Genomic DNA, 25,842 nt, shown 5'->3' on the forward strand with positions numbered 1-25,842 from the left:
GTTACAATTTTTTATACTCAAACGTCTAACACAGTTACCATTTGATCCAGCTTCAGCTCTTCTAGGCATGTAGACAACACTTTACTCAGTGCTGCCCTGTCTCTGTCATTGTCCTCCAGATCAGAACTCAACATCAGCAAGACCTAAAATGAAGCCAACTCTGTTAATCAAGCTGTTGTCAGGCATGATGAATGTCTGATTCATACAACATCGCCTTTTCATTATAACTAAGAATATGGTTGTACAGCAAGAGATTGGTCGATAAGGGCATGGAAATGACATAACCTGTCTCTCTTGCACTCAATTTTTCAGCCAGTGTGCTGGTAAATTGTCAATGTTAATGTAGAAAAACAAATTAGCCACTTTTTTCGCATTATCTACAGGCTTGTTATTTCTATAGTAATAGACCATATAAATGGTGCAATAAAAGTGCACAACTTTGCAGTAGCACCATTCACTTTATTGGTGGTTACGATTAAGTTTTAATTTATGTATTTCTGTGGTCAATGAGAGTGTAGACCAAGGAAACTTGGGGCTCATTTTTAAGTAATTCTCATAAAAGAGACATCTTTTAACAAAACGAAACAAATCACTAGTTCCAAAAAAAAAAACATGTAGCAAACCTGCATGAAAGGTATGGCCTGTACACCACCAACATCTTTTAACTTTGGAAGATGAAGCAGCAATTCATCCAGAAGCAGCAACTTCAATGAATGCAACTTTTCTTGATCCATTAGTGATTCCTTGTCTCCTGAAGGATGACCTCTTCCCTGCTCTTCCTCTCCATTGCTCCTACTGCCAGGCTGGCTCTCAACAGTAACTAGAAATAAAGACAATGATGAGGTGTGGTGAGGCAACAGACAGCCAGTGCAAGTCTTTGATGGGCACAAAATTTGTTACTTTGACTTTTGAAAAAAAGTCTAAACAAAAACCAAGTATGCATGGATTTAATTATTTGTCATTCATGCCCAATGAAAGGACACAAACATACACATTATATCATTTCCCCATTATGGCAATGAAAAAGTCAATAAAGTTGGTTTCCATGCAAACATCGAGTGAAGTATTGATTACAAAGTATTTGAAGGTCATTTTGGTGATTATTCTAACCTGCCTGCTCTTCATCCACGACAATAGTTTCCATGCTAGTCCCAGTCTCTGCAGCAACAGAGTCTACACTACTGCCACTTTCAAACTCAGCTCCCCCATGTCCAGTATCAGGTGGCAGAGGAGACCTGGGAGCACTGTGGCCTGCTGAGGAGCCCTGGGCACTACAGGGAGGAACTTCATACTCATCCTCACTTCCTTGACCTGACGAAGGTATGCACATTGAGACTAACACAACCACTGTTTTAGTACTTCGTACACTTGAGTTTAGACACTGAATGTCATCATCCCAGAAATAGGTTGAACCATTAAACCAACATGTAAACTGTTTGACTGCTTAGTGCTTTCACTTTCCACTTTAATGTGTACCACAGTTTATCAAATTGCCCATCCCCTTTCAGTTTAATCAAAATACGTAATACATGTAAATAAAAAGACACACTTTTTTACCACCCTGATAACGAAGCTGGCATGACATGTAGGATGTTTAAAAAAGGCAGTTTGGAAATCTTGTCCCATAAGCCATTCTCAGGGCAGATCAGTACCTAAATCCCAAGCAGGTCCTACCCATACAAATAAAAGCCTTAATCTTCGCATCACAGAGTATTATGATATCAGACCCACTTTCTATGACACTGCACACCTCAGATTTACGATTGAGTGTCTGTCCTTATTTCCAGTTTGGACTAAGATGTGAGTTTGCACTATGTCTAAACATAGTTCCTTTATCATACCTGAAGCTGTATCCGAGGATACCCCAGCCTCAGCAGGCAGTCCCAGTGCCTGAACTCCAGGCAGCTGCAAGCCCTGGAGGCTAAGACCTTGTGCACCAGCTTGTTCCTGAAGACTTAGAGCAATGGCAAGCTCCACCATGGCTTCATCATCTGCATCAGGAGGCAGATCCAACATGCCTGGCAAACCACCAGCACCAAGCAACAAAGCCTCCAGATGACTAGCAGCACTTGCTATTGAGGGAACTCCCCCAGAGGGCTGGCTTGGTTCTTGAGCAGGCACTTCTGGGGCAGCCTAATGTATAAGGATAAAATATTTACAGTCATGTAGTCTACCTATGGGCCACTCCTATGGGTCACGTGACCCATTCAGCTTGAGGGTAATTTGCAAGTTCACATACAGAGGTTACAATTGCCCTGTAGCTTTACTAGGTGGGGTTGGTTTTTTTTTTTTTTTTTTTTTTTTTTTTTTTTTTTTTTTTTTTTTTTTTTTTTTTTTTTTTTTTTTTTTTTTTTTTTTTTTTTTTTTTTTTTTTTTTTTTTTTTATTTTTTTTTTTTTTTTTTTTTTTTTTTTTATTTATAAAAATACTAGGTTGTTAACCAGAGGGGAGAAAGCATGGTGAGAGCAAACTGGTGTGAACAACAACAAACACAAACAACAGCCAGGGACCAAATGTTTAACATGGCAAAAACTACCTCTGAAGCTTCTAAATCTGGTTGCCCCCCTTCCTGAGCTCCCTCTGCATCAGTGCCACTGGACTCTTCAGGAGGAGTTCCATTGGCTCTATCCTGCTCTGCATCATCATCTTCACCATCAAAATCATCTCCTCCAACTCCTTCCCCTGTAGGAGTGTTGCACTGCGGAGAGGAGTTGCCCATCCCATGCCAGTGTTTGTGTATAAGGCGCATCAGGGCTTGTTTACATGCAAAGCTAACAGACTGATCCTGAGGAAACATCAAGGCACAGATTTTGTGTTTAAGGGCAGCTATAGTTAAAGCAAACCTGTATAAACTCAACAAAACTTAAAAAGTCATCCTCTTGAACATGGAAACCACCGTATGCCAATGCAACACAAGGAATAACAAGCAATACGCATTCTACTATCTTCTATGACTTAAACTTCTAGAAATCAAAACCTCCCTAAAAGGGGCCACATACCTCACACAGAAGCATTTTCACATACTGTTTGACTGCAAGTCCAACTTTAGAGGGATCTGCTATTGCAAAAGCATGTATGATGTCCACCAGAGCTGTTACTGTAGACTCCACATGTTGGAACCCTAAAATAAAAGTTTCCATCAGCTGCAAAATCACTCTGGAAATGATTTAAACAAAATTAAACAAGTTGTTAATTGTAAGTTGTCTGTCTTCCGGAAAGGACGAAACCGTAGGTCCCGTCTCCGATCCAGCAAACAGGGGACGAAAGAACCACCATCGCAAGAGAGGGCACGAGCCCTGGTGTGTGGTCTGGCCTGGAGAAACAGACGGAGCGCATTGAACAAACATATGAAAAATGAACAAAAATACAATCATTATCATTACATTATAACATTTATAACTATAATCTAACATTTGTTGGGCCCCCCTTACATACATTTTTAACAACATACAGACATTGAAGTTTGTTATAGGCAATTGTCTTTGTAATTTTCCCAAAACTATTGAGCTGCGAGAATCAATGAAAGATTTTGAGCCCTGTTTAAAAAAAAAAAAAAGCTTTATTATAGCACTGCCCTGGCACGATGCCAAACGCCCCTTTGCTAAACGTCCCTTAAATTCCCACGTTTAGCATCAAATAATTTAATCTTACTGCCACTTTCAATTTCCTTACTTGATGTCTGCTAGAATACCAGTATACTATTTTTTAAGACACAATTTAGTAATTGGCAAATAAGAGGATATTATTAACTATTCTCTGCAAGTTTTAGTTTGTATTGAGTTTTTTAACGTTTATCAAATTTTCCTTTACCAATAGAAGACAATGGAGATAGAACTGGGTTGACAGGCTGGCAACTGTGAAGTTTCCAAAAGGCATTCATCAGGCACACAGCAAAATGCTGTGTGTCATCACTCTCTGGCAAAAGAAGCAACAAACCCATTATTAAAAATATTCAAATGCACTTTCAGCAGATATATATATTATATGAATAACATATAATTTTATAAATAAGCATGTTGCTTATGCCTGATACTGTTACAAGTACTTTCAGTTAAGGAGCATCAACAACAAGGCCTGAGAGTGATTGAAGACAAAGTTTAGTCAGTCCAGTTCAGGGTGTGATTTACTACACTCAGGTTCTTGCACTACCAATGTGCAATAAAATGGTCCAAGCAGAGTGGACAACAATCCCTGTACAGTCAATGTCAATAATAACTAGGTTTATGTAGAGTGACTCATGACACAGTCAATGCAGCTCTAGAGACTGCAAATACGGAGTACATAGCCCTGTGTAGAGTGTCTGACAACATTATTTATGCAGCGTGACTGATGACGAAGTTTGTGCAGGCAGAGGAGAAGAAGAGAAGAGACAGAAACCGGGGGCATCACGAAAGGGCATGAGAGTGATGGACAAGGTGTTCTTTGAAGAATGACCACATAATATGTATGACATTTTTATTCTAGAACAATCTTGTTAAATATTTGTGACTGCTTTAAGTACATAACCTCATTGTATGTCAACACCAATATCAAAAACAATACAGTAGTTCCTTTAGAAACCCTTGCACTAGTCCCTGACTTACCTTCTACTGTTTGCTGTCCAGGTAGGATGGTGTATTTTGCCAGATTACTGGGTCTTGTATTGGCCACAGATCTTGCACTCACCACAAGACGCTGGAAACTTTCAACATCAAGTTCACTAACATTCACAAATGCTTCTTCCTTTTCTTCTTTTTTCTGCACTTCAGCTGTCTTCTCTGTTTCTTCTTTATCTTTCTCTTCTGTTTTTTCTTCTTTTTCTTGGCAGGGACTTACAAGTTTACAGAGGAAGTTTACCACTTTAGAAAGCTGTGCCTGATCCTGAAAGAATGAAAACACTGATCATTTTCATGCTTCCAAGACTTTGTAAGAAGTGCCTGATGTATTTAACAACACTACCAAAGTTTGTGCTTAAAATAATTTTACCTGTTCTATTTTGTGTTATCAGCATTGCTACAATGGCTGTAATACAGTTAGCAACACAACCTTTACAGTAGTAACCTAACAACTACCCTGGATACCAGTGCTCTGCCCTACCAGTAATGTAACGCAACATAACATAAGGTAACGCAACATAACAAAATGTAACATAACGTAATGTAACATAACGGTATGTAACGTAACATAAGGTAACGTAAAATAACAAATCATAACGTAACGTTTCGAAATGTAACAGAATGTAACGTAACATAACATAACATAGCATATTGTAACATAACGTAATGTAACGTAACGTAATTACCTTGTGGCTGTGGTAGGACATTTTCGAAGGATGTAAAGTGGCAAGTAATGCCTGGGCTTGATGTTGAACAGTGGATGGCATAGCACTGGTCATGAGTGAAGTAGCAGCATCAAGTGCAGACTGTCTTGGTGCCTCATCCTGAGACACAAAGGTGGAAAAGCAGCCATCTACTACCTCCAGCAGGTGAACTACCAATCTACAAACAAACAAATAGAAAACGTTTGTTTTTATTATGCTGGAAGGCTAGATATATCACACAGGGTTATGAAAATACATGCTACATTTTTACTTTGTAAATTCATTACTATTCTGAGGGTGCAACCCCCGCACGACAGCCAGACACACTGAAACCCCACAATCAAATAAGAATAACTGATACAGACTCCTCCTCCTGCATCATAGCCAGAGAACGCGCGGCGGGCCCCCCGCCAGCCCACAGACCCCGCTCATATTTTATCTACTACATAAAGGTCCCTCTAGACTAGTTTGCATTGTGGCCATGTCTGCTACCTATGCATGTATTATCTGGGGAACTCTATCTTTCATTAGACATGAGAGCTGGACGGAAATAAATCCGACATACTTTTGCAGTAAGCATACACAAGAGTTGATAAACTACAGAACTAAAAAAAGTAAAAGAAAACTACAGAAAGGAAAACCACAAATTTGAACATGCTTTCTTTGCACTGAAAATGGCTGCAGTGATGCAGCACAAGTGCATCAGAGCTGCTCTTTAAACATTTTATAATTATGGCTTGAACTAAGCTTCACTGAATCCTATAATGTACATGTACATGTAAGTGTGCACTTGCATGCATAGATAGTCTATGTTCCAACAAGCTACTACCAGAAAAGGCAAGACAAGGAAAGCAAGGGAAAATTTAGTACTTGAATAAGTGCTGCTTCTAGCTGTGGGAGAAGCAAGAAATTGAAAAGTTAAATTTAAAAAAAAATATTGGTTATAATTTAAAAAGAGAAGTCATACTTATCCACAGCTGTGAGTGGTGGAACAGAATTGACAATTTCTGTCTCTGTGTCCACAGCAGCTGCAGTTCCCAGACCAGGAGTGGAGGGTATCTCTTCCTGGGGATCATCAGGCCAACCAAATGCCTCTTTTGTCTTGGTATACACCTTCACTGAATCTAGCATGGTCACTCCTGATGGGTCTAAAGACTGGCCAACTGAAAAAACAATATTTTTATTGGTCACTGACTACTACTTTCTATGGATGGGATGCTAAACAAACTCTTACAAAAGGATATGTATCCCCAATATAAGTATCAACCAATTAATGTTAGTGCAGCCCACTTGTAAATTATGTAACTCATTTTTGGTCTCCTTTTCTTTCCTTTCCTTTTTAGATTTTTAATGTGAGGGCCACAAGTTTAAAAGCGAATGTTCACTTTTACAGTGTATGTGTTACCCTCTTTAAAAAAAGACTTTCTTGTTCTTCTTCTGTGTTGCAAAACATTTTGCAATGTGATCAAGCACAACAAAAGCCTGCATTTCTTTTCAGTCATGAATTGCTAGCATGTGCTTTACTTGTTTTAACATGATACATGTATGATCCAATATGCACCACAAAACATGTACCAGTATAATTATGGTTGCAAAAGGTACATGTATGGATGCATAATTATCATTGCTTTATTTTACCTACACGTAACACAGGGTAGAAAACAAAATGATAGTACATACTGAACAAGGAGAATTTCTTGTCTGCAGTTAATGATTCCTCTCTTGTAAATGGAAGATCAAACCATCTGTTTCTTGTCAATGTCAGCTGAATCACTCTCCCAAAGATCTCTACAAATGATGGTGCCTTTTCCACTGACTGACAGCCAATCTGAATTCTCACACCAACCATGACAACACGGGGGTTGGTGTTGGTGATCTCAATATTAAAGCCATTTGGCTGCAGATAAATTCAGAGTACAAATGTAAGTACCATGATACAGATTAACAAAGCATTTATTTTGGCAAAAATTTATAACATTAAAACATACTGTATATTGCCAGTAGTCTTAGTGAGTAAGATGCTTTACTTTTCAATTTGTACCCCCCCCCCCCCCCCCACTTTATTGTATTGTAAAAGTAGTGGTAGTAGTGTAAGTACGGCTTATACTGTACTGAGTAAGTATTATTATAACTGCATTGTATAGTAGTGTAATATTGTAATATGTAAGTAGAACATTGCTTTAAATTAATTGTGTGGAAAAAAAAAAAAAAAACGACGAAAATTTGTGGGTTGTCTTGGTGAGTTATGTGCCTTACTTTCGTAACCTTATAGACATTATGTGGCTCAGGATTTAAACCTTCTCCAAATGTAAAACCAAACCTGCACTGTCCAGTAAAGCATTCAGCATTTACCAGAACACTGCAGGCAACAAATCAAAGCAGGTTTGTCCATACCTTTGTGCTTGCAATATACATGCCAGCAGTCATGAGTCTGTGTTTTACTTGCTGAACATTATAAACTTGTAGAATGTCTCCACCTCCAAACTCAACTTCATTCAAAAGCGGCTGACAGTGCTCAAAGAAATCAACTGGGAAGCTAACAGTGGTGGATTTCACTCTGGCTTTACTGGTTTTCTTCTTACGAACTGGCTTTACTATGCTGAGGGGCCTGTGTATGGAAAACAAATTATTTTTTTATACTTATTATGTGGCAAATACTTCTGGGCATTGGAAAATTGAATATTCCTGTCTCAAGGTGTTTGTTATTTGATAGATTCAGTTGTTACCAGTTACATTTATGTCAGCGAGCAAACCAAAAATTCAACTTCAACTACGAAATCAAAAAAAAAAAGAAAGAAATTCATAAATTATGTAAGCCACTGCATGTTGATGAGCGAAGTGGTTCACATTTAAGTGTATGATCTATTGGAGAAGGGTCCAAAAACAGATTTTCAGATTCCTTGACCTACAATCATTATGGTGGTGGTGGGAGACCTCATAATAAACTTAGTAAAGAAAACTTTCAAAATCTCCATTGTTGTACTGTACATGTATGTAAAGTGATCTCAAAGTGGCAGTTCATTGTAGTTGCAGAGCCCACGCACATGCTTGATCTGATGTACTTAGGCAGTTTACTGACCTCACAGGTTGGAATTCAGGAGCCATCCAATACCCAGTATGTTCAGCACTGGCCATGAAAACACGGAGACTACCATCTTCACAAAGAAGGATCATTGTGGTGCGCTGCTGGTCAGATGTGCTCACAGAATGGCGGATGGCTACCATGTCTTGAGTTTTTGCTTTGGATGACGTGGCTTTGATCTCTTGAATCTGTAAAACAAAGAAGTCAGAGTCTTATTCCCAAATGCTGTAATTGGGTTCTCTCAATTAATTTTGTCAATGTAGGCAGCTGTGTTGGCTTGCATCGCTACTGCAACCAGAGAACTCCCATGCAGAGGAGTCTGAGCCCAGGAAATTGACCATCCATTGCTTAAAAGGGAGAATCATTTTATCACCCTGTACCAATTCTTGTAATTCTTGTAGTTATTTCCGTTAATTAAGAGCTCTAAACTTCAAATTGGCGAAGCAAAAGTCTTTTTTTTTTTTTTTTTTTTTTTGCAAAATCAAGGCCACAAAACACACAAAGGATGATTTTAGAGCATTGTAAGCGACACTTTCATACAAGTTGAGATAAACTTAAAAAAGTCGGGCCGACGTTTTTCAAGTTTACCCAAACGCAATCTGTTTTAATCTTCGAATTTTGCCCATCCATGCCCTTTTTTGGCCTTTCTGTGTTTCTTTTGAGTTCTTCTACTGTTTTAAGTTATTATTGTGATGTTTCAGTTAATTCTATGACCAGTTGTTCAGTGCCGAAATTGCCTAAAATTGTGTGACAAAGCCCCTTTAATGTAAAATGGCGTTATGATAATCATCTCAAAGGTGCTCAGTCACGGACAACCATCTTTTTCAAGTTTGTTATTCGTAATCTGTCTTAACCTTCGCATCCATGTTTATTTTCACGTTTCGTTAACTACTTTGTTGTTTTCCTACATTACACAACTATTATTTTGAGGTTTCCTTCAATTTGGAAGTAATCAGAAAAATGACTTAAAATATCGTGACCATGTAACTTCCTTTAACTGACAAAAACAATTTATCCTAATTAAGAGATGAAGATTTGCTTGTACCAATATTTGATGTGGTTTGATCATCAACACCACAGGTACCCCAGCTGTGTGTGTCAGACAACAGACCAGTCCAGGATGCTGTGGCACCTCACTCCACTGACACAATGCTGCAGACTGTGAGTTCTTATTGCTGCCTGAATTACTCTTAAAGGTCACTGGAAACATCTTCTTGACTTCCTTTTGGTTTTTACCCCATGGAGCAACAAATGTCTTCCCTACATAAAAAAATTTAAGTCAGTAACTAAACACTCAAGATTCTCCATTAAGCAATTTGTTTGCTATTTCACATTTGCCAAACTTCACTTAAAAAAAAAACAACAACAAAAAAAAAAAAACAATAACTAAAGGCAATCCTATAGCAAAAACAACCACGTAATCTAATATTTTTGCCATCTATGTGAAATATCAAATTTATTATTAACCCTTGATGCATAATTCAGCCTGACCGAGACTGTATTTTGACAAAAGTGGTGTTTCCTGACTTTGATCAGTAGCAGCCACAGACAGTGGTTTTGCCTGGATATTACACTTGGTTGGGTTCTACCCATTTACAAAAAACAATTAGGCAGGTCTGACCTCATAAACCATGTCACCCTTTGAACTACAGGTGTCTGCTTCTTGACACTATCATCAGCTATTTTTGCATATGTAGGGCATGCAAAAGAAGTCTTGTCCAATAGCCTGGGCTACTGGATTTTCCTGTAGGGGTAGTCGATTTTATCCATCACTTGTCCGATGGGCAAGTAACATTTTCAAACTTTTTAGTTGGCAGATGAAGCACTACGAAATGGTTCTAACTTGCCCAAAGGGCAAGCTGAAATCTATTCTGTTTGCACCCTGATACAGTACCTTGACTATAACTGAAGAAGATCAACTGCAAAATGTGAGAGTAATACACAGATACTCCTCCACCAGCAACTTGGCCACTAGAGTCCTGCAGATCAGGATGTTCAATGGGTATTGTATTTGTCAGATAAAAAGGCCCATTTATTGCACTGCTGTTGGTATCCATGGGCTGAAGATACAGCTGCCCAGCTGACGACATGAGTATCAAACTGTAGTCGCCATCATCAAAGATGAAACTGACATCTCTGATCTTTCCACTTGGAAGCAGGAAGTAGTAGAGAGGACTCAGTGCATCTTGGGACAGGTCGTAGATCTACAGTAAAGAAATAGTCATAACATGTTAAATGAAATATTTTATGTTTCCTAAATAATGCAAAGGGGGAAACAACAACAACAAGTTGCATTAAGACCATGCTAAATGAGAATCAGAGTTGTTAAGAGTTTAATGATGAGGACTGGAGGTATGTGTATTGCAGAATAATTAAGCCAAATGTCACAGGTCTTGTAGTCTCAGCTTTTTTGCAACACCTTTTCAGAGTCTCCATTCCTTTTGCAAGGATTTAAACAATGTCTCAGGCTTGCAGAATACAGTGGAACCCCGATATAATGATATGCCAAGGGAGCAGTAAAATAATATCGTTATATCAAAGAATCGTTATATCGGGGTTCCGTCCCATACATTTCACTTTTGCTGGGAATATTGTTATATTGAGGATCGTTATATCGGGGTTCCACTGTATAAAAGTTTTGAAGTTACCATTCATCACCCATTAGACTTACAGTGAGTTTGGGCCAATGACTGGACTCAATGAAACTTGAAAAAAATTGTACAAGCCAAAATTTGTTAAAAGCACACAACAGCTGATGAGAGTTGCCAAGCGCACATTAAGTTTTAGTCAAACGCAGGGTGCAAGGAATGGAATTTCCAGCCATGATGTACTAGCCGGTAGCCCATAAGTCATTTTTACTAGCACTCCAAAAAAAATTTTCATAAGCACTATGCCTATGATGCTTCACTTGCCCGACAGGCAAGTGAAGAATTCCACGAACTCAACTAGCCCCAGGCTAGCAGACACTAACTTCTTTGCAAGCTGAACGTGAATGAGAGTTAAAACTTTTGTCAACTGTTGTTTTCATTTGGCCTGGTCGTACCATCTTACCTTGACAAAGTCAGCAGTGACAAGAGCCAGTTGTGTTTGTGATCCAGGAAGCCAGACAGCCTTGATGATAAAATTACCAGTCTCCAGTTGAGGATGAAGTGCAAGGTGATCCACCACAGAGCCAGAACTACTAAACGTCAACACATGACAATCCTTCAACCCACACACTGCTAGGAAGTCCTCATTACAAGGGTTCCCTGATATAGACAGAACTGTGAAGGGTACCTGGGCTGTGGCAAGGCGTGTCAGAGTGAGCTTTCTCTTGCTTGAGTCAGCTTGCTTTAAAAGTGCTGACAGCTGAAGCACTGTAATCTAGGCAAAAGTAACAAAATAACAAATGTTGTGTAAAAAATTGGTAATGACTGTGACACACAGTTCAGTGCACGTCCAGTTCAAGGCTTAATACTGTACTTAGGGGGAATTAGAAAGGGATATTTTTTTGTTGCACCAAGAGGCGACAATTATTTAAGGGAACTGCTCAAGGCAATTTATTCAGGAGGGCTACTAAATACAGGCTTTTTAACTGTTCTCAGTTATTTTTTTGACTAATTTCTAATGACATTAAGTCTTGCTGGACTGAAAGCTTCTTTCCTGTCCAAGGTGTGAATATTAAACTTGACCGGGACTCACTGGGTGAAAAAAAGGGAGGTAGATGGACTCGGGGTGAATATTCGAGGAGGGTGAGGGGAAATGGGGAGAGGAAATTATCCCAGGGAGGCAATTACTTCAAATATTTTCACCAACAGGGGCATGTCATCAAGAGTAGAATATAACTCAGGGAAATATTATATGTAGAGCATCAAATTTTCAAAGGGTAGGCCACAGTCACTTACCTTTCCCTTTTCATGGCTAACAGCAAGATGTTGTCTGCGCCCCTTTGGTGATGCCAAGCAACACATGGCTACACGCCTTAGGACATGGGCACCAATGAGCTGTCGGATGGTTTGACCTTGTTCTCCACTGAATGTCATTCGCACATTCTCAAATGCTCCCTCTTGAGATCCTAATGTTGGAACCTGAAATGGCATAAACAACAATGAAGTTTCTCTCACTCTGCAAGTTTTAAAGGAATTGTGAGATGTGGATAAATACAAATGAATGTATGTCAATTATTGGTAATGACCGTTTGACACTTTCTCCACCTTCGGATTTGCTTATAGTTATCCCTCATATAAACACTTTTAGATGTTATCATCCACCAACAAATTTTCCATATTATTACTAACAAAAAGCTACCGGTATTTTATATAATTAAAACCAGTGGTACAACGCAACCTTCATTTAGTCATAACTTCCACTAAAGAGCACCTCTCTATACAACGGCCAGGATTTTTCTTACTAAATGAAGCCTGCCTACAAGGGCTATCTCTTTGCAATGACCAGTTGATTCTGGCTCAGGATGGGTGTTGTAAAGAGGCTTAGCTGTATTTACATGTATAGCAGGGAAGATAGAAACGTGCATATAAGTGTCAGCCTTAATTTTTTAAGGTTATTTTACTCCATTGCATAATTCAAAGATACTTACCAGAAGCTGATCAGTGCTTTCCACACTTTTATCTGACTCATGCAGTTCTATCAAAGCCTCCTTAATAGCTTTAGACACACCCATGCCAACACCACCGGGTCCTCCTGCATCAGGCCCCATCAGCCACTGAAGGAGATCCAGGGTTGTTGTTATCACAGACGAGTTCTCCAACTGGCTTACTAACGGCTGCTTGTGTTTCTGTGAAACAAGGATTTCATCAACATTTAGAAAGAAAATAAAAAGACAGACATTTTCTGCAATAGGCTAACATATGGTTTATTGAACATACATAATAATTATTATACTACTTACACCAAATAACCCTTAACAATAAAGTGACAAAGTTACACATAGTTAAACTCAAGTATATAGGTTTTCAGAGCTCTGATACTTCCAGTCTCTGTGTAAAAAAATATTTTATTACAGTCCAAGTTTCCAATAAACAGAAGATATCACCATTATAAGAAATTTCATTTGTGACATCAAATTTGATGATCACAATATTATTTTGAAGCAAATGTTAAACAAATTCTTGAAATTCTCAAAATGGTGTCAGCTAGGCAATATTGCTGTTCCAAACACACGCAACATTTGAATGCAACATAGCGCAACATTGTTGTGCACAACATGTTACAAGCATTTGGCCACCCTGTTGCAATATGTCGCAACATGTTGGATGGCGCAAACTGAACTAGTGCGCATGCTCCGTTTTCAAGGAAATTTTGTCTTATGAGGTTAAGTTAGAAAAATTGTCCTCTTGGAACCATCTCACCTCTTACTCTTATCATTCCACTTACCTCAAGCTGCTTAGCCAAGGCTTCCACAGACTTGGATGTAAGTCCTCCTGAGTCTTCAAGTCCGCCTCCATTTCCTGTACCACTTGACCCTGCAAGCCCAGCTGCTGTAGCCGCTGCTGAAGAGCTTGCTCCAGCTGCTAATGACGACAGTTTACCAGCTGAGGAGCCTTCAGTGTCATCCTGCCCTTCATCCATCTCACCTGTGGCAAATGGTGAGGGTGGAACAGCACCTTGACTATCTGCTCTACTGCCTGGTGTACGCTTCACTAGGGCCTGAGATAAAATAATTATGTTTTTCCTCAAAAATTGATCCAGGCAATTGTAAGGACATTCTATTGTTTTCTACAATGTACAAATTATTATTGACTTTATGTTCATTATGCTGTCCAGGTCTTAGAAAATTGAGAATTGTGGCACAAATTCAAATGATTCTCTACAACACTCACATAAATAACAGCTTAAATTTGTTCATTTTCAAGAAACACGGTCCTTGTTTAGGTCAAGATGCCTAAAATGGCATCCACAAAGTTTCCAAGACGTAATTTAATTACAACCAACAGTACTGCACTTAAGCAAGCAATGTTCTTACTGTTCAAAACTAAGACCCTGGCGTTGGACTGGTTGGCAGTATTTAAAAGATCACAATATTTAGTCAGATAAATACATACATATGTAAGGGGCTTACTTAAGTTTAACTTAGCTTTTTAATTCAAAGGTAAACACTTACAATACAGCTGCCATCTTCTTTAGCTCCACAGTCACAAAAGAATGATCCATACTTGGCATATGTAATGTCATGGTCTTTATGGCAAACCTTAGCACACACTGTGCACACCCCAACCCCATCGTTCATCTTACAAGTGTGGCAGTGGTACCAGTGCTGGTTCATGAACTCCTTCTGTGTCATTGTGAAAGTGCAGAGCTTGTTGCAAAGAGAATCTTCATCCTAGGAAGAAAATTGCCACAAGAAAAATCTCTCACACATAACCTTAAAAATACAGTGGAAAAGGAGAAGACAACCCTCCAACTTGAGGCATGTAGATTTACAGACAATTATAACATTTTGGTAACTCAAATTTTTTTTATTGGTGACTTATTCTAAATTTGTAGTCACCAACCCGCCCCTAAAGAAGAAAGTTATCTTGGAGGGTTGAACAATCTCAGAGCAGAAGATGCTTGAAGACTGTAAAAGGACAGCCTAGTATTATTTATTCTAAATTTTTAGTCACCCGCCACTAAAGAAGAAAGTTAACTTGGAGGGTTGAACAATCTCAGAGCAGAAGATGCTTGAAGACTGTAAAAGGACAGCCTAGCATTTTTGTCAAAGATTGCCACATCTGTGTTAGAAAAAGACAGACAAACTTGCAGTACTCTATACACGGCCAAAAAAGCAAACAAAAAACATCAACCAGTTGTGGTCTGCTGGTAAAATTTCAAAAAATAAAACTATTTTTCAAAAGCTAAAGAGCAAGGTAAGTGGCTATCAAGAACACCATTTTGCCTTCTGCACAAAGCAAGGAAATATTGATTATTGTGATACAAACATACCGGTAAATAATTATTACAACAATACATTTCCTTTTACTCACTGACTCTTCCCCACCAGAATCCTCGTCATCTCCACCCATGTCGTCCATCCAATCAGATTCTACATCCTGCAGCAATGCATCACCATCAACAGGGCACAGTGATGGTGAGGGAGGACATTCCTTATCTGTCGAGTATTTTAAAGCAGTCATCACCTCTGCCAGGTAACGAAGAAGAGGCCCGGCTGCTTCAACTATGCCACTCTCTTTTCCTTTCTCACCATTTTCTGCCATCAGGAGAAGTTGAGTTTTACTGAAAAAAAAAAAAAAACATGTACAGTATCATCTTGTGTGTTTCAAATGCTTTCATTTCATACACATAGTACAAATACTCATAGTACAAATACTCATGTTTACTACTGAAATCACTTAACTGTTAGCACCCTGGAGAAAACGATCGATCGCATTTTAATTTTGGGCTTGCCCACATGAACATTTGGAGTGCCCAGATGGATCATGTGGCATTTTGTTTCTTTCGTGGGCAGAACAACTATGCTTTGAAATGAATGCTCATGGAAGAACTTTCCACCCTGGGAAATCAATCTGCAAGGGATGGAAGAGGCGAAAAATGTTCCACATTTTGAAAATCTGTTCCATAATAGATCTTTACTTGGTACACAGCCATGACGGGAGTCAAAGCAAAACTTAACCCGCAAAAATGTCAGGTGACCAAACTGAGCACTCTAAATGGTCGCGTTAGCAACCCCAAAGTTCAAATGAGATCGATCGTTTTTTCGGGGGTGCTAACAGTTTAGTGATTTAGTAGTAGATTTTATTCACAGTTACCATTTTTCAAGCCACTGGATAACAGCAGTACACAGTGTAAGATGTCCTGATCCATCCCCTGCACCAGCCAATACTGCAGCCGTATTCATGAGATCACCAAACTTGGATCCAATGTTACTCCACTCTCCAGGCATGTCTGGCAGCAGTTCATTTCCAAGGGGAATAAGGCACTTTAACAAGGCATGGCACACTTCTTCACCAACAGGACTGTCAACAAAACACAATAACGTTATGTCATTTATGATGGTGGCAGTCAAATAGAAATTTTTTCAAGCCTTGAGTTCTTGTCAAATAGAGCATTTTTAGTTACCTTAAGGCTCTATTATTTAGCGACCTTTTTCAGTGTCATGAGTGGGCATGGGGTGGGGGAGATTGGGGTGACTTATTTCAACTTATAAATCAGCAAGTGCAGACAAAACTAATGAAAAAAAACTGTGTTACCATCCTGGGGACTGGTTTTGATTTTGCAACTTATGCAAGTTTTTCAAACCAATCACAGAGCATAGTGGGTTACTGCAACATGCAACATCAGCACACGACTGCTATCAACAGCATTCAAACAAGGCTCTTTTGGGAAATTGTACCTCAGTTCCTTAACAATATGAGTGGCAAATGTCTGCAGCAGAAGTCTGTTATCTGCCATCTTTCCAGTGTTCCCTTTGTCATCTTCTGCACCCAACATAATCCTTCTCAGCCAACCCTCAAGGATTGCATGGTCTAAATGGCACAGCTCTGAGAAGCCAGAACACAACGAGTGCATCCTCAAGTTAAGTGGTTTCTCAGCTAAGAAAAGAAAGCAAAAAAACAAAACAAAACAGTTACATACTGTTATAATTTATACATCAACGTATGAGAACATTATTTGGAACTTTAAACTGTTTGGATGGATAGATGGATAATTTTTATTTAAAAACATGGTCAAATCATCAGCTAATACAATTTACAATCTAAAAATTTTAATGAATATATACTATACATATATATAGTTGTCCAGATTCCCCTCCCCACTCTTCACTTAATATTAATTTCTCTCTTCGGGGGATAGGACTGTGAATCGCCGATCGACTGGGGGGTAGTGAGGTGATCCTGGCTGTAGAGAATATGTGTTGATATATGTCTCCCCGGACCTAATCACTATAAGGTCAATTTCCGGCCACGTTGCCAGCGTGGTTGGTTCAGTGGCCGAGTGGTTAAGGCATCCGACTAGTAATCTGGAGACCCGGGTTCAATTCCCGGCTGGACCACATTTTCACTCATTTATATAGTTGTGTTTATTTCTGTTCCCATTTGACTGTGTATGTATTTATTTATCAGAAATCGCTGCGAATCGCCTTCCGAACGGGAATAGGTTGGTGATCCTATATACAATCTTAGGTCTACTGGCATGCCCTTATTGGACCATCCCAAGGGAAAGATGCTGTCAACATTGGGAGCTAGATCATTTTCAGTGGCAGCTCCGAAACTTTGGAATGTTCTACCTGTGGAGCTTCGTCAAGCGACATCACTTGACTGTTTCAAATCTCAACTTAAAACTTATCTTTTTAAGAAGTATTTTTATAATCTATAACTTTATTTTTATTTTCATAAGATGTAAAGCGCTATTGATCAGAACATGAAAATATGCGCTATATAAATTAGCAAATTATTATTATTATTATAATGAGGCAGTCAGTTGTCCAGATTCCCCTCCCCACTCTTCACTTAATATTAATTTCTCTCTTTGGGGGATAGGACTGTGAATCGCCGATCGACCGGGGGGTAGTGAGGTGATCCTGGCTGCAGAAAATGTGTTGATATATGTCTCCCCGGACCTAATCACTATAAGGTCAATTTCCGGCCACGTTGCCAGCGTGGTTGGTTCAGTGGCCGAGTGGTTAAGGCATCCGACTAGTAATCTGGAGACCCGGGTTCAATTCCCGGCTGGACCACATTTTCACTCATTTATATAGTTGTGTTTATTTCTGTTCCCATTTGACTGTGTATATATAAATTATTGCGCATGCTCACTAGTTTTTCTAGTTTGAGCACTCTGGCATGGCTTAGATGATACCACAAGTGTGGGATCATTTGGGGTGGCTATACAGCTTAACCTCCATCCTAGATTCAGCACTGCACTGATGAGGCCCAGAAGGCCGAAACAGTACTGTCTGCAGTTAGATATAGCTCTTTGGCATTACAAAGCTTTGCTTTCATGTCCAAATTGAGCACTCTACTAAGATGAGTCATTGCCGCTAGCATTGCGCATGCTCACTAGTTTTTCTAGTTTGAGCACTCTGGCATGGCTTAGATGATACCACAAGTGTGGGATCATTTGGGGTGGCTATACAGCTTAACCTCCATCCTAGATTCAGCACTGCACTGATGAGGCCCAGAAGGCCGAAACAGTACTGTCTGCAGTTAGATATAGCTCTTTGGCATTACAAAGCTTTGCTTTCATGTCCAAATTGAGTACTCTACTAGGATGAGTCATTGCCACTAGCATTGCGCATGCTCACTAGTTTTTCTAGTTTGAGCACTCTGGCATGGCTTAGATGATACCACAAGTGTGGGATCATTTGGGGTGGCTATACAGCTTAACCTCCATCCTAGATTCAGCACTGCACTGATGAGGCCCAGAAGGCCGAAACAGTACTGTCTGCAGTTATATATATATATATATATATATATATAGAGAGAGAGAGAGAGAGAGAGAAGGGAAATATAAAAATATCTAAAAAAGCTGCTTTCCACGAATGCCGTACCCTAGAGTACTCGTTCAATTAGATTTTAAAATTGCCCAAGGGACTCTGCTTGTCTTACGTTAATAGGAAGGCTGTTCCACAAGATGGCGCCACTTTAGGAAAAGCTGTTTTTATAATAGTTAGTGCGCGGTAATGGAACATTGAGTTTGTTTTCAGAGACCCTAAGGTTGTACGCGGTTTCACGTTTTTCAAATTTAGAGGATAGATAGTCTGGAGCCAACCCGTGCAGAGACCTGTAAACCATTGTGGCTCTCGTAATTATTACACAGCATAAGCTAAAATTCCCCATTTTTTACTTTTGAACCCTATTTTTAAACTTATCCCTTCAACTGTTGTGTACATTATCATTATTTTTATTTGAAACAAAACCACTCACCAAGTTGCAAGAAGCGAACTGAGAGTTTCAGTGTCCTGTTAACATATCCCAGAGACAGTCGCTTGTTTGCAGAGAGCACAATAACTTTACAGAGCTCTCTGTTCTTTGAGTATAACTGCTCCAGAAGGGTGTGGTCAGACACTTTGTCCAATAAAGAGTCCATGTACTTCAGGCAGTCAACTAGCACCTCTTCACCAATATCAGATCTAAAAACAAAAACCCTCTTCATACATGTACACTCCCAAACCAAAACCTTCCATGTATTATCAATATACTTCTAGTCAACAGTGCTTATAACAGTGATTTTGCTGCTACTGGTTATATTTTTATTTTTTTTCTAACTGAAAATGGGGAAACAAGAATGTCTAAAGTAGCAATGTGTATCATGTCAGAAGGTTAAAATGTATGATGCAAATTTTGACTTATTAGTTAGCCTCCTCTTTAATTTAACCTGAACTATATGAACACCTCTCTCCAGAGGGGGAAAACCCATGAGACCACCTTCAGCTGCCTGCCTTAAGACAGTTCAGATAAAGACGATTCAGCAACTACAAAAGTAACCCTACACCCCCTAGATGGATAACATGACTAGTCCGAAATGGTTTTCTCTTAGAACGTTGTCAAATTTCAACCAGAAATTTCAGTTGCTAGTTCAATTTAATATAGCTAGGAAAGAGTATCACTGCAAGAGTAAACCACCTAGCCTGAGAACAAAATGCGAGGACCCTGGTGCTTCTGATGTACTAGCCATTGGGCCACTGCAATTTTTTATGCATGTGCATAGCGCGTTTACAGTATTCAAAATGGCTACCCAACTTTACAGCTTTGACAAATATAAATTGACATACCTATCAGCTGCCAACTGGTCTACAAGAAGTTTGTGACATTTTGACAGCACATATGACTGAATGCAGTTGGCAAACTTGTCGCTGTCTGCAGGACCAACCACTCGCTCTAAGATGGAGCTGCAGTGTTCTGAGAGATACTCTGTAGTGGCATCCACCATGAGAGGTACTATGTTATCACACAGTTGTTTACCCAGAGCGGTCTGCATGGAGTGTTCCTCTTTTGGACTCCACCTTAAGCATTATGTTACAAAGAAACATAAAAATTATATTGCATTCAAGAACCACTGTCACCATTATCATTATTGTCACCAGTACCGGTTATTATCATTAATAACCGGTACTGGTAACACTGCTCAACCCAAACAGCCCAAACAACAAGAGGCAGGCCGGGTATTCATTAAGGTTCGGAGCAGATTGGCATCAATGTTTTGCACCTGGGCAAAGTTTCAACAAGGCCCACCCTCTTTAGTTACCTCAAGTCAGTTCAGATGTTGAAAACAGCCAGACAAAGTCACATTCACAGCCGGTCAATTTGCCTGGTGCCTGGCCCATGATGAAACCCCTATACAGGCTGTTAAAACTAAAAATTTGTGTACAGTTTTTATCAGACCAATATTTTACTTACAGTCCTAAGCTACATGTAAAAAAGGTTAATTAACACATTTCTTTGAATGACACCTCTAGAAATTAATGAAGGCACATGTTCAATTTTGTGACTCAATTCTTCAGTTTTGTGAAACATGTGCTTGTAAGAAGGAAAACTATGCACCCATCTCAACTCAATTCCATTAACGTTTTCAGGATCAACCTGTGTTAGCAAATGAGATTATTATTATCCAACATGACTTACGTTAGCAAGTCTGCAGTAAGCTGCACCAGTGAATGAAGAGTGTGTTTGAGGGCTGGTGCTATCTCCATGGAGCCACCACTACACACAGCAAACAAATGTGCTGACACAAGAGAGTCTAAAAAGTTTTCTGTCCCAGTTTCAATCAAACAGGATGTTGGCTTCCATGACGATGCAGAGGGGAAATTTGTCATCACGATACCGTTCCATTTTTCTAGAGCTTTCTTCACAGATGATGGAAGACCTACAAAAGAAGTTTTAAAGCTCCACTGTAACACTTGCAAAAAATAACTTGCACTGGGTAAGAGAGCAGATTTATAAGAGATGTTAAATCTTTTTGTCCAGACTTGTAATATATACTGTAAGTGCAAAATGCACCAGCGGAGCACCACGGGTAAGGAATTTTGGTAAAACCATCAGCTGAAAAAATTTGGTTGATGCGTGAGCGTACAACCGACAGTTAAAACTCTGGGGGAGGGTGAAAGGAGTCCCAAGGTAGCAAGACCGGGGAGAGGAGAATGTCATCTTTACATATCCCTACGAACGTTAAGGTTAACGTCAGCTTGTATTTTTGATATCGGACATCCATGTTATGATCAAATGAAGGAGCGAAAGCAAGAGTAACACTTCGAATTTCGGCTAAATTGTCACAAACAGCCCCAGATTTCGCATGCAAGTTTGTTTACGTGTGCTAAACACTGTCCTGTGTTTAATTTCACTGGTCTTTCTTTCCTTTTTTGAAAAATGTGACCTTTCACGCGAAAACGTACACTAACGACTTCCGTTTTTACATGGGATCCCGTTTACAACCCGTTTGTAGGTCGTTTGAAAAAAAATTTGGTAAAAAATAATTAATTTCCACTCGTTCGAACGGCATGGTCGCCGGTTCGCTGGAAACATTCATCCATTCGAATGACTTGAATAATCTGTTTGTTCATCGGTTCAGTGCACGTGACAAGTTATAATTATGTGACCTCTCACGCGAAAACGTTCCTTACGGTATTTTTCGTCGTAGTAAACAAAGAAGCCGAGCGGGCATGAGTATCAAACTTAGCTTGTATGCGTTTTCATTTTCTTCAAGGGTCGAAGTGAAAATGCAAAAGTCAAAAACTTTGTAAGCCTCCATCCGCCGCGAGTCCCCACAGGCCTTAATTTTTCGATTTCAAGTCTGCGAATCAAAAGGTTTTCACGGAAGGTTGAGAAAATGATTTGTCGCGTCCGTCAGTGTATTTCCACGGGAGATATCTTTAAAATTAACCTCAAATCAAAAGCGCTTGATATTTACATTCTTTGACTTCTATCAAGTCAAAAAACATTTTTCGGACAGTTGCTGAATGAAACTTAAATCTTGAATAAAACGAGTATTGTCTGTTTGATAATCGAATGTTATAAAGCAATGATGGCTAAAAAGCAGAAAAAGTACAGTGACTGTTTGACAGAAATAGTTACTTGACCGTCTGCAAATTCAGCCCATGTGCGACAACTTGTCGGCCGCGTTAATTTGCATTTTGATCAAGCATCTCGTTAAAGTTTCAAAACAAGTAATATCTTGGGTTTTACAACGTGTATAAAGTTTATTGAAACAGTAAAATACTCTGCCTTCAACAAAGTTGACTCGAATTGACTCAAAACTCTCGCTTGACGTGCGGGATTATTTCCCTTGTAACTTGAAACCCGAGACGTTGCAAAAGTTGCAAAACCGCAAAACTTTGATATGCGGCACACAAAAAAAAAGACGCAGGGACCTTTTGATTTGAAGTGAAGTTTGGAAAAAGAAAAATGATCAATGAAGATGACGGTTTACAAATTGAAAGAGCAAAGCTGTTCGCTTTTTTTCAAGCAAGAGAGCTTGTTTGCAGGAACGAGTCGACAGTGGATTCCAGGTAGTTTTTCCTCAACCTCAAATCAAAAGCGCTTGACGTTTGCACACTGTCAAGTCTGTCAAGCATCGAAACATTGTTCTAGTAACTAGTCGAATATAACTTATTAAGTTTTAAATAAAACGTAAAACTGTATGAAAGCGGATTTTCTTTAAGTTTTGTTTAATAGTAAACTCGGTATCGAATGTTCTTAGTTTTTCGTTCGGCTTAGCTTTTATGACACAATATAAATTAGTGAATCGTTCAGAATTATAAGAACGCCGAATTAGCCGTTCATGACTGGCCGCTTGAATATTATTTTTTTCATGAGCCTTGCAAACGGGTTGGCTACTCGTTCGGAATAATTCATGAGCCTTGCAAACGGGTCGGCTACTTAATTGTTCGGAATAATTCATGAGCCGTTCGAGTCGTTTAACCTCCCGTTTGCAATTTTTCACAAGTCGTTTGAACTTTCAGTGGAACTCGTTTCAAACGACTTCGATTAGTCGTTTACTTCACCCGTTTACTAGAAAGCCGCTAGTGTATGTTTTCGCGTGAAAGGTCACAAATAACACATGCAAAAAGACAAGGTTTTTGCTGGCGGCGTCTTTTTGACTTTTCTTTCACAAACGATAGACAAAGGAAACCTTTTGTTCCTCAAAACAATGAAACCAGCTAAATTTTCAGGGTTACCATTTCAAATTTAGGGTTAATGGCTTAACCCTAACGAAAAAGCGAACCCCAAGGCTAAGGGTTAGGGTTAGCGTTTCAAGTTAAGTTTAGGATCAGAGTCAGCCTTAACCCTTAAATCTTGCTTTTCTTGCAGTAAGCTTTCACGCCAGTTTACTTGCAGTTATCTGCTTTTTGTTGTTTCGGGCACAACCATTTTAATATGTTACCGTTAGCTGTAATTTGAGGTGAAAGTGAAATAAAGGTTAATTGTTAAGATAGACTGATTGAATACGTTTGCTTTATTTGGCAGCCAGTACAGCGCCTTACTTCTGTGACAAGTTCGCCGTGGATCCCATTTTATACTAGTTTTGCTTTCAGTTTTGTGCTGCCGGCTTGCTCTCACTTCTATCTCCACTCCTTACATCATCACACATCTACAAAATCCCGCGAAAACAAGACAAACTTCTAAGATTTTCGTTCGCACAAATCGATTGATTGATTGATGAATATTTTATGAGGCACAGAAACTTTTTTTGCGAGAGAACGTCCCCTGCGAAACAGCTAAAGAATTTTTTAAAGTCTAAAACCAGTTCACTTCGCGGCAACTTTGTCGCTGCAGCACCCAAGCGGACACTGCAAAATTCACGCTGACATAGTTCCCAAAAAGAGATCTGTGTTTTAGACTTTATTACCACTTGGCTCCGCTGGCCTTTATCAGCCAACGTTCAACCCTCGAACGCTAAAAAGCGCTATTGTACAAAACAAAGGCAGAACACCTCTCATTTCTTCGAGAAATGCCGTGGGACTTACGGGTTTCCAGACTTAATGATGTCCTTCAACCACCAAGCGGACGCACTTGTGCTAAAACTATAAACAGCATAGTTTTATTTTCAAAGGCACCATTTGGTTCAATTCGATCTCTCCCACCTCTAACATGTGACCTTACTTCACAATTCAGTATCCAGTCCTACTCTACTCAAATCAACAAGAAAACATGGTGGCAAAACCCTACAAGGAAAGATGTGCATGCGATGCGTTGGGAAACTCAGACTGCTGGCTGACTGGGAAAACGTAAGCTTTCAAAATGCCTTTTTTGCATACATTATTTCTGAAAAACGAAAAAAATTCCAGCGAAGTAAAATACAGAACAATGTTAAGTACGTGTAAACGAACTTGCGTGCGAAATTTGGAGCTGTTTGTGACAATTTTAAATTTAGCCGAAATATGAAGTGTTACTCTTGCTCTCGATCCTTCAATTGACAGCTGTCAAAACAAGGCATCCGCTGACCTGTATCACATGACCATATCCTGGGCTCAGGTGAACAACTAATCGAGGTCATGTGTTTTTTTTTTCAAGCTGACTGCTAACCAGGTGTTAGTTTTCAATTGGATCATGGGCTTAACTCTAAATTATGACAGGAATGTTTTGGCAGAATTTATGTGGCTTTTTTTTGAGTGGTCACATGTACGTTTTATACCTTCAACGACATTATTTTCAATGAGCGTTTAAATTATTAAGAACCAGCAAAATTTTTGTGGAGCTCCAGTCAAGATAAGGCTTGGCTAAATCTATATACATGAACATGTATTAGACATGAAGATTTAATTTTTCAATTATTCAGGGTTTGCTGCATATTACTTAAAATATCAACAGTAAAAGTCAAATTTATACATACCTGCCAGAAATGTTAAAGAAAGGCAGGGGTGCTTTGGTAGTCGCATGTTTCCAATTTTGATGACACTGGAATATGCCTGCAAGGTCTCTGCACTGTCAGCATCACCATTCTTTTGTTTCACAGCACCAGACAGCAAGCAAAACCTGACAAACCAGTCATTCAAATTAAATACAAACTTACAAAGTTACAGTATTCACCTTTATACCATGCCATAGAAAATACAGCCAATCAGAATACAGGAAAGCCGTTGTATATTCGACGGTATTTAACCCAACCTTCCCATCGTGCGCTGCGATTGTATTCTCGAAGAAATTTAGTAAGCGTATTTTCTATGGCATGGTATAAAATAGTTACACAACACTTTCTCGTGGTATACTATGGAATATCCCACTTGTCACTTGTATTTTCTTGGTATACACACTCGCCTAAAGGCTCGTGTGTATACCGAGAAAATACAAGTGACTCGTGGGATATTCCATAGTATACCACTCGAAAGCGTTGCATAACTAGTATGTATCTAATACACACCCACTTGGAAATGGTACATGTTTATAACTATGGATAAACCCAGTTTTATTTTGCCACACTTAAATATTATCATTGAGGAAGTTTGTTTCATGTCTAGTGTTATAGACTTTCAGTCAAAATTTTCCATAATAAATTTGTTCTACAGTATAGTCATGTATATAACACTGTAT

The 25,842-nt window shown here is 39.2% G+C and overlaps 1 protein-coding gene across 3 annotated transcripts in view; it reads right to left on the bottom strand.

Annotated features, from left to right (window-relative positions):
- LOC144633606 (E3 ubiquitin-protein ligase UBR4-like) overlaps nucleotides 1-25,842 on the bottom strand; it is an 83,873-nt gene that overhangs the window by 32,201 nt on the left and 25,830 nt on the right. For all 3 annotated transcript variants that reach the window (XM_078492463.1, XM_078492452.1, XM_078492458.1), the window contains exons 20-46: nucleotides 25,145-25,287; nucleotides 20,941-21,181; nucleotides 20,091-20,321; nucleotides 19,243-19,448; nucleotides 16,710-16,908; nucleotides 16,126-16,332; nucleotides 15,343-15,592; nucleotides 14,481-14,699; nucleotides 13,754-14,026; nucleotides 12,957-13,154; nucleotides 12,265-12,447; nucleotides 11,432-11,743; nucleotides 10,275-10,584; nucleotides 9,426-9,640; nucleotides 8,378-8,568; nucleotides 7,693-7,906; nucleotides 6,979-7,195; nucleotides 6,266-6,461; nucleotides 5,281-5,476; nucleotides 4,583-4,859; nucleotides 3,810-3,914; nucleotides 2,999-3,120; nucleotides 2,536-2,784; nucleotides 1,842-2,133; nucleotides 1,111-1,311; nucleotides 624-820; nucleotides 39-143 (exon numbers count right to left, since the gene is read on the bottom strand). In XM_078492463.1, the coding sequence (XP_078348589.1) occupies nucleotides 39-143; nucleotides 624-820; nucleotides 1,111-1,311; nucleotides 1,842-2,133; nucleotides 2,536-2,784; nucleotides 2,999-3,120; nucleotides 3,810-3,914; nucleotides 4,583-4,859; nucleotides 5,281-5,476; nucleotides 6,266-6,461; nucleotides 6,979-7,195; nucleotides 7,693-7,906; nucleotides 8,378-8,568; nucleotides 9,426-9,640; nucleotides 10,275-10,584; nucleotides 11,432-11,743; nucleotides 12,265-12,447; nucleotides 12,957-13,154; nucleotides 13,754-14,026; nucleotides 14,481-14,699; nucleotides 15,343-15,592; nucleotides 16,126-16,332; nucleotides 16,710-16,908; nucleotides 19,243-19,448; nucleotides 20,091-20,321; nucleotides 20,941-21,181; nucleotides 25,145-25,287 (5,749 nt within the window). The remainder of the gene's footprint in view (nucleotides 1-38; nucleotides 144-623; nucleotides 821-1,110; nucleotides 1,312-1,841; nucleotides 2,134-2,535; nucleotides 2,785-2,998; nucleotides 3,121-3,809; nucleotides 3,915-4,582; nucleotides 4,860-5,280; nucleotides 5,477-6,265; nucleotides 6,462-6,978; nucleotides 7,196-7,692; nucleotides 7,907-8,377; nucleotides 8,569-9,425; nucleotides 9,641-10,274; nucleotides 10,585-11,431; nucleotides 11,744-12,264; nucleotides 12,448-12,956; nucleotides 13,155-13,753; nucleotides 14,027-14,480; nucleotides 14,700-15,342; nucleotides 15,593-16,125; nucleotides 16,333-16,709; nucleotides 16,909-19,242; nucleotides 19,449-20,090; nucleotides 20,322-20,940; nucleotides 21,182-25,144; nucleotides 25,288-25,842) is intronic.

This window comes from Oculina patagonica, chromosome 1, assembly GCF_052425735.1.
Source record: "Oculina patagonica isolate OP01 chromosome 1, crgOcupat, whole genome shotgun sequence".
Taxonomy (NCBI): domain Eukaryota; kingdom Metazoa; phylum Cnidaria; class Anthozoa; order Scleractinia; family Oculinidae; genus Oculina; species Oculina patagonica.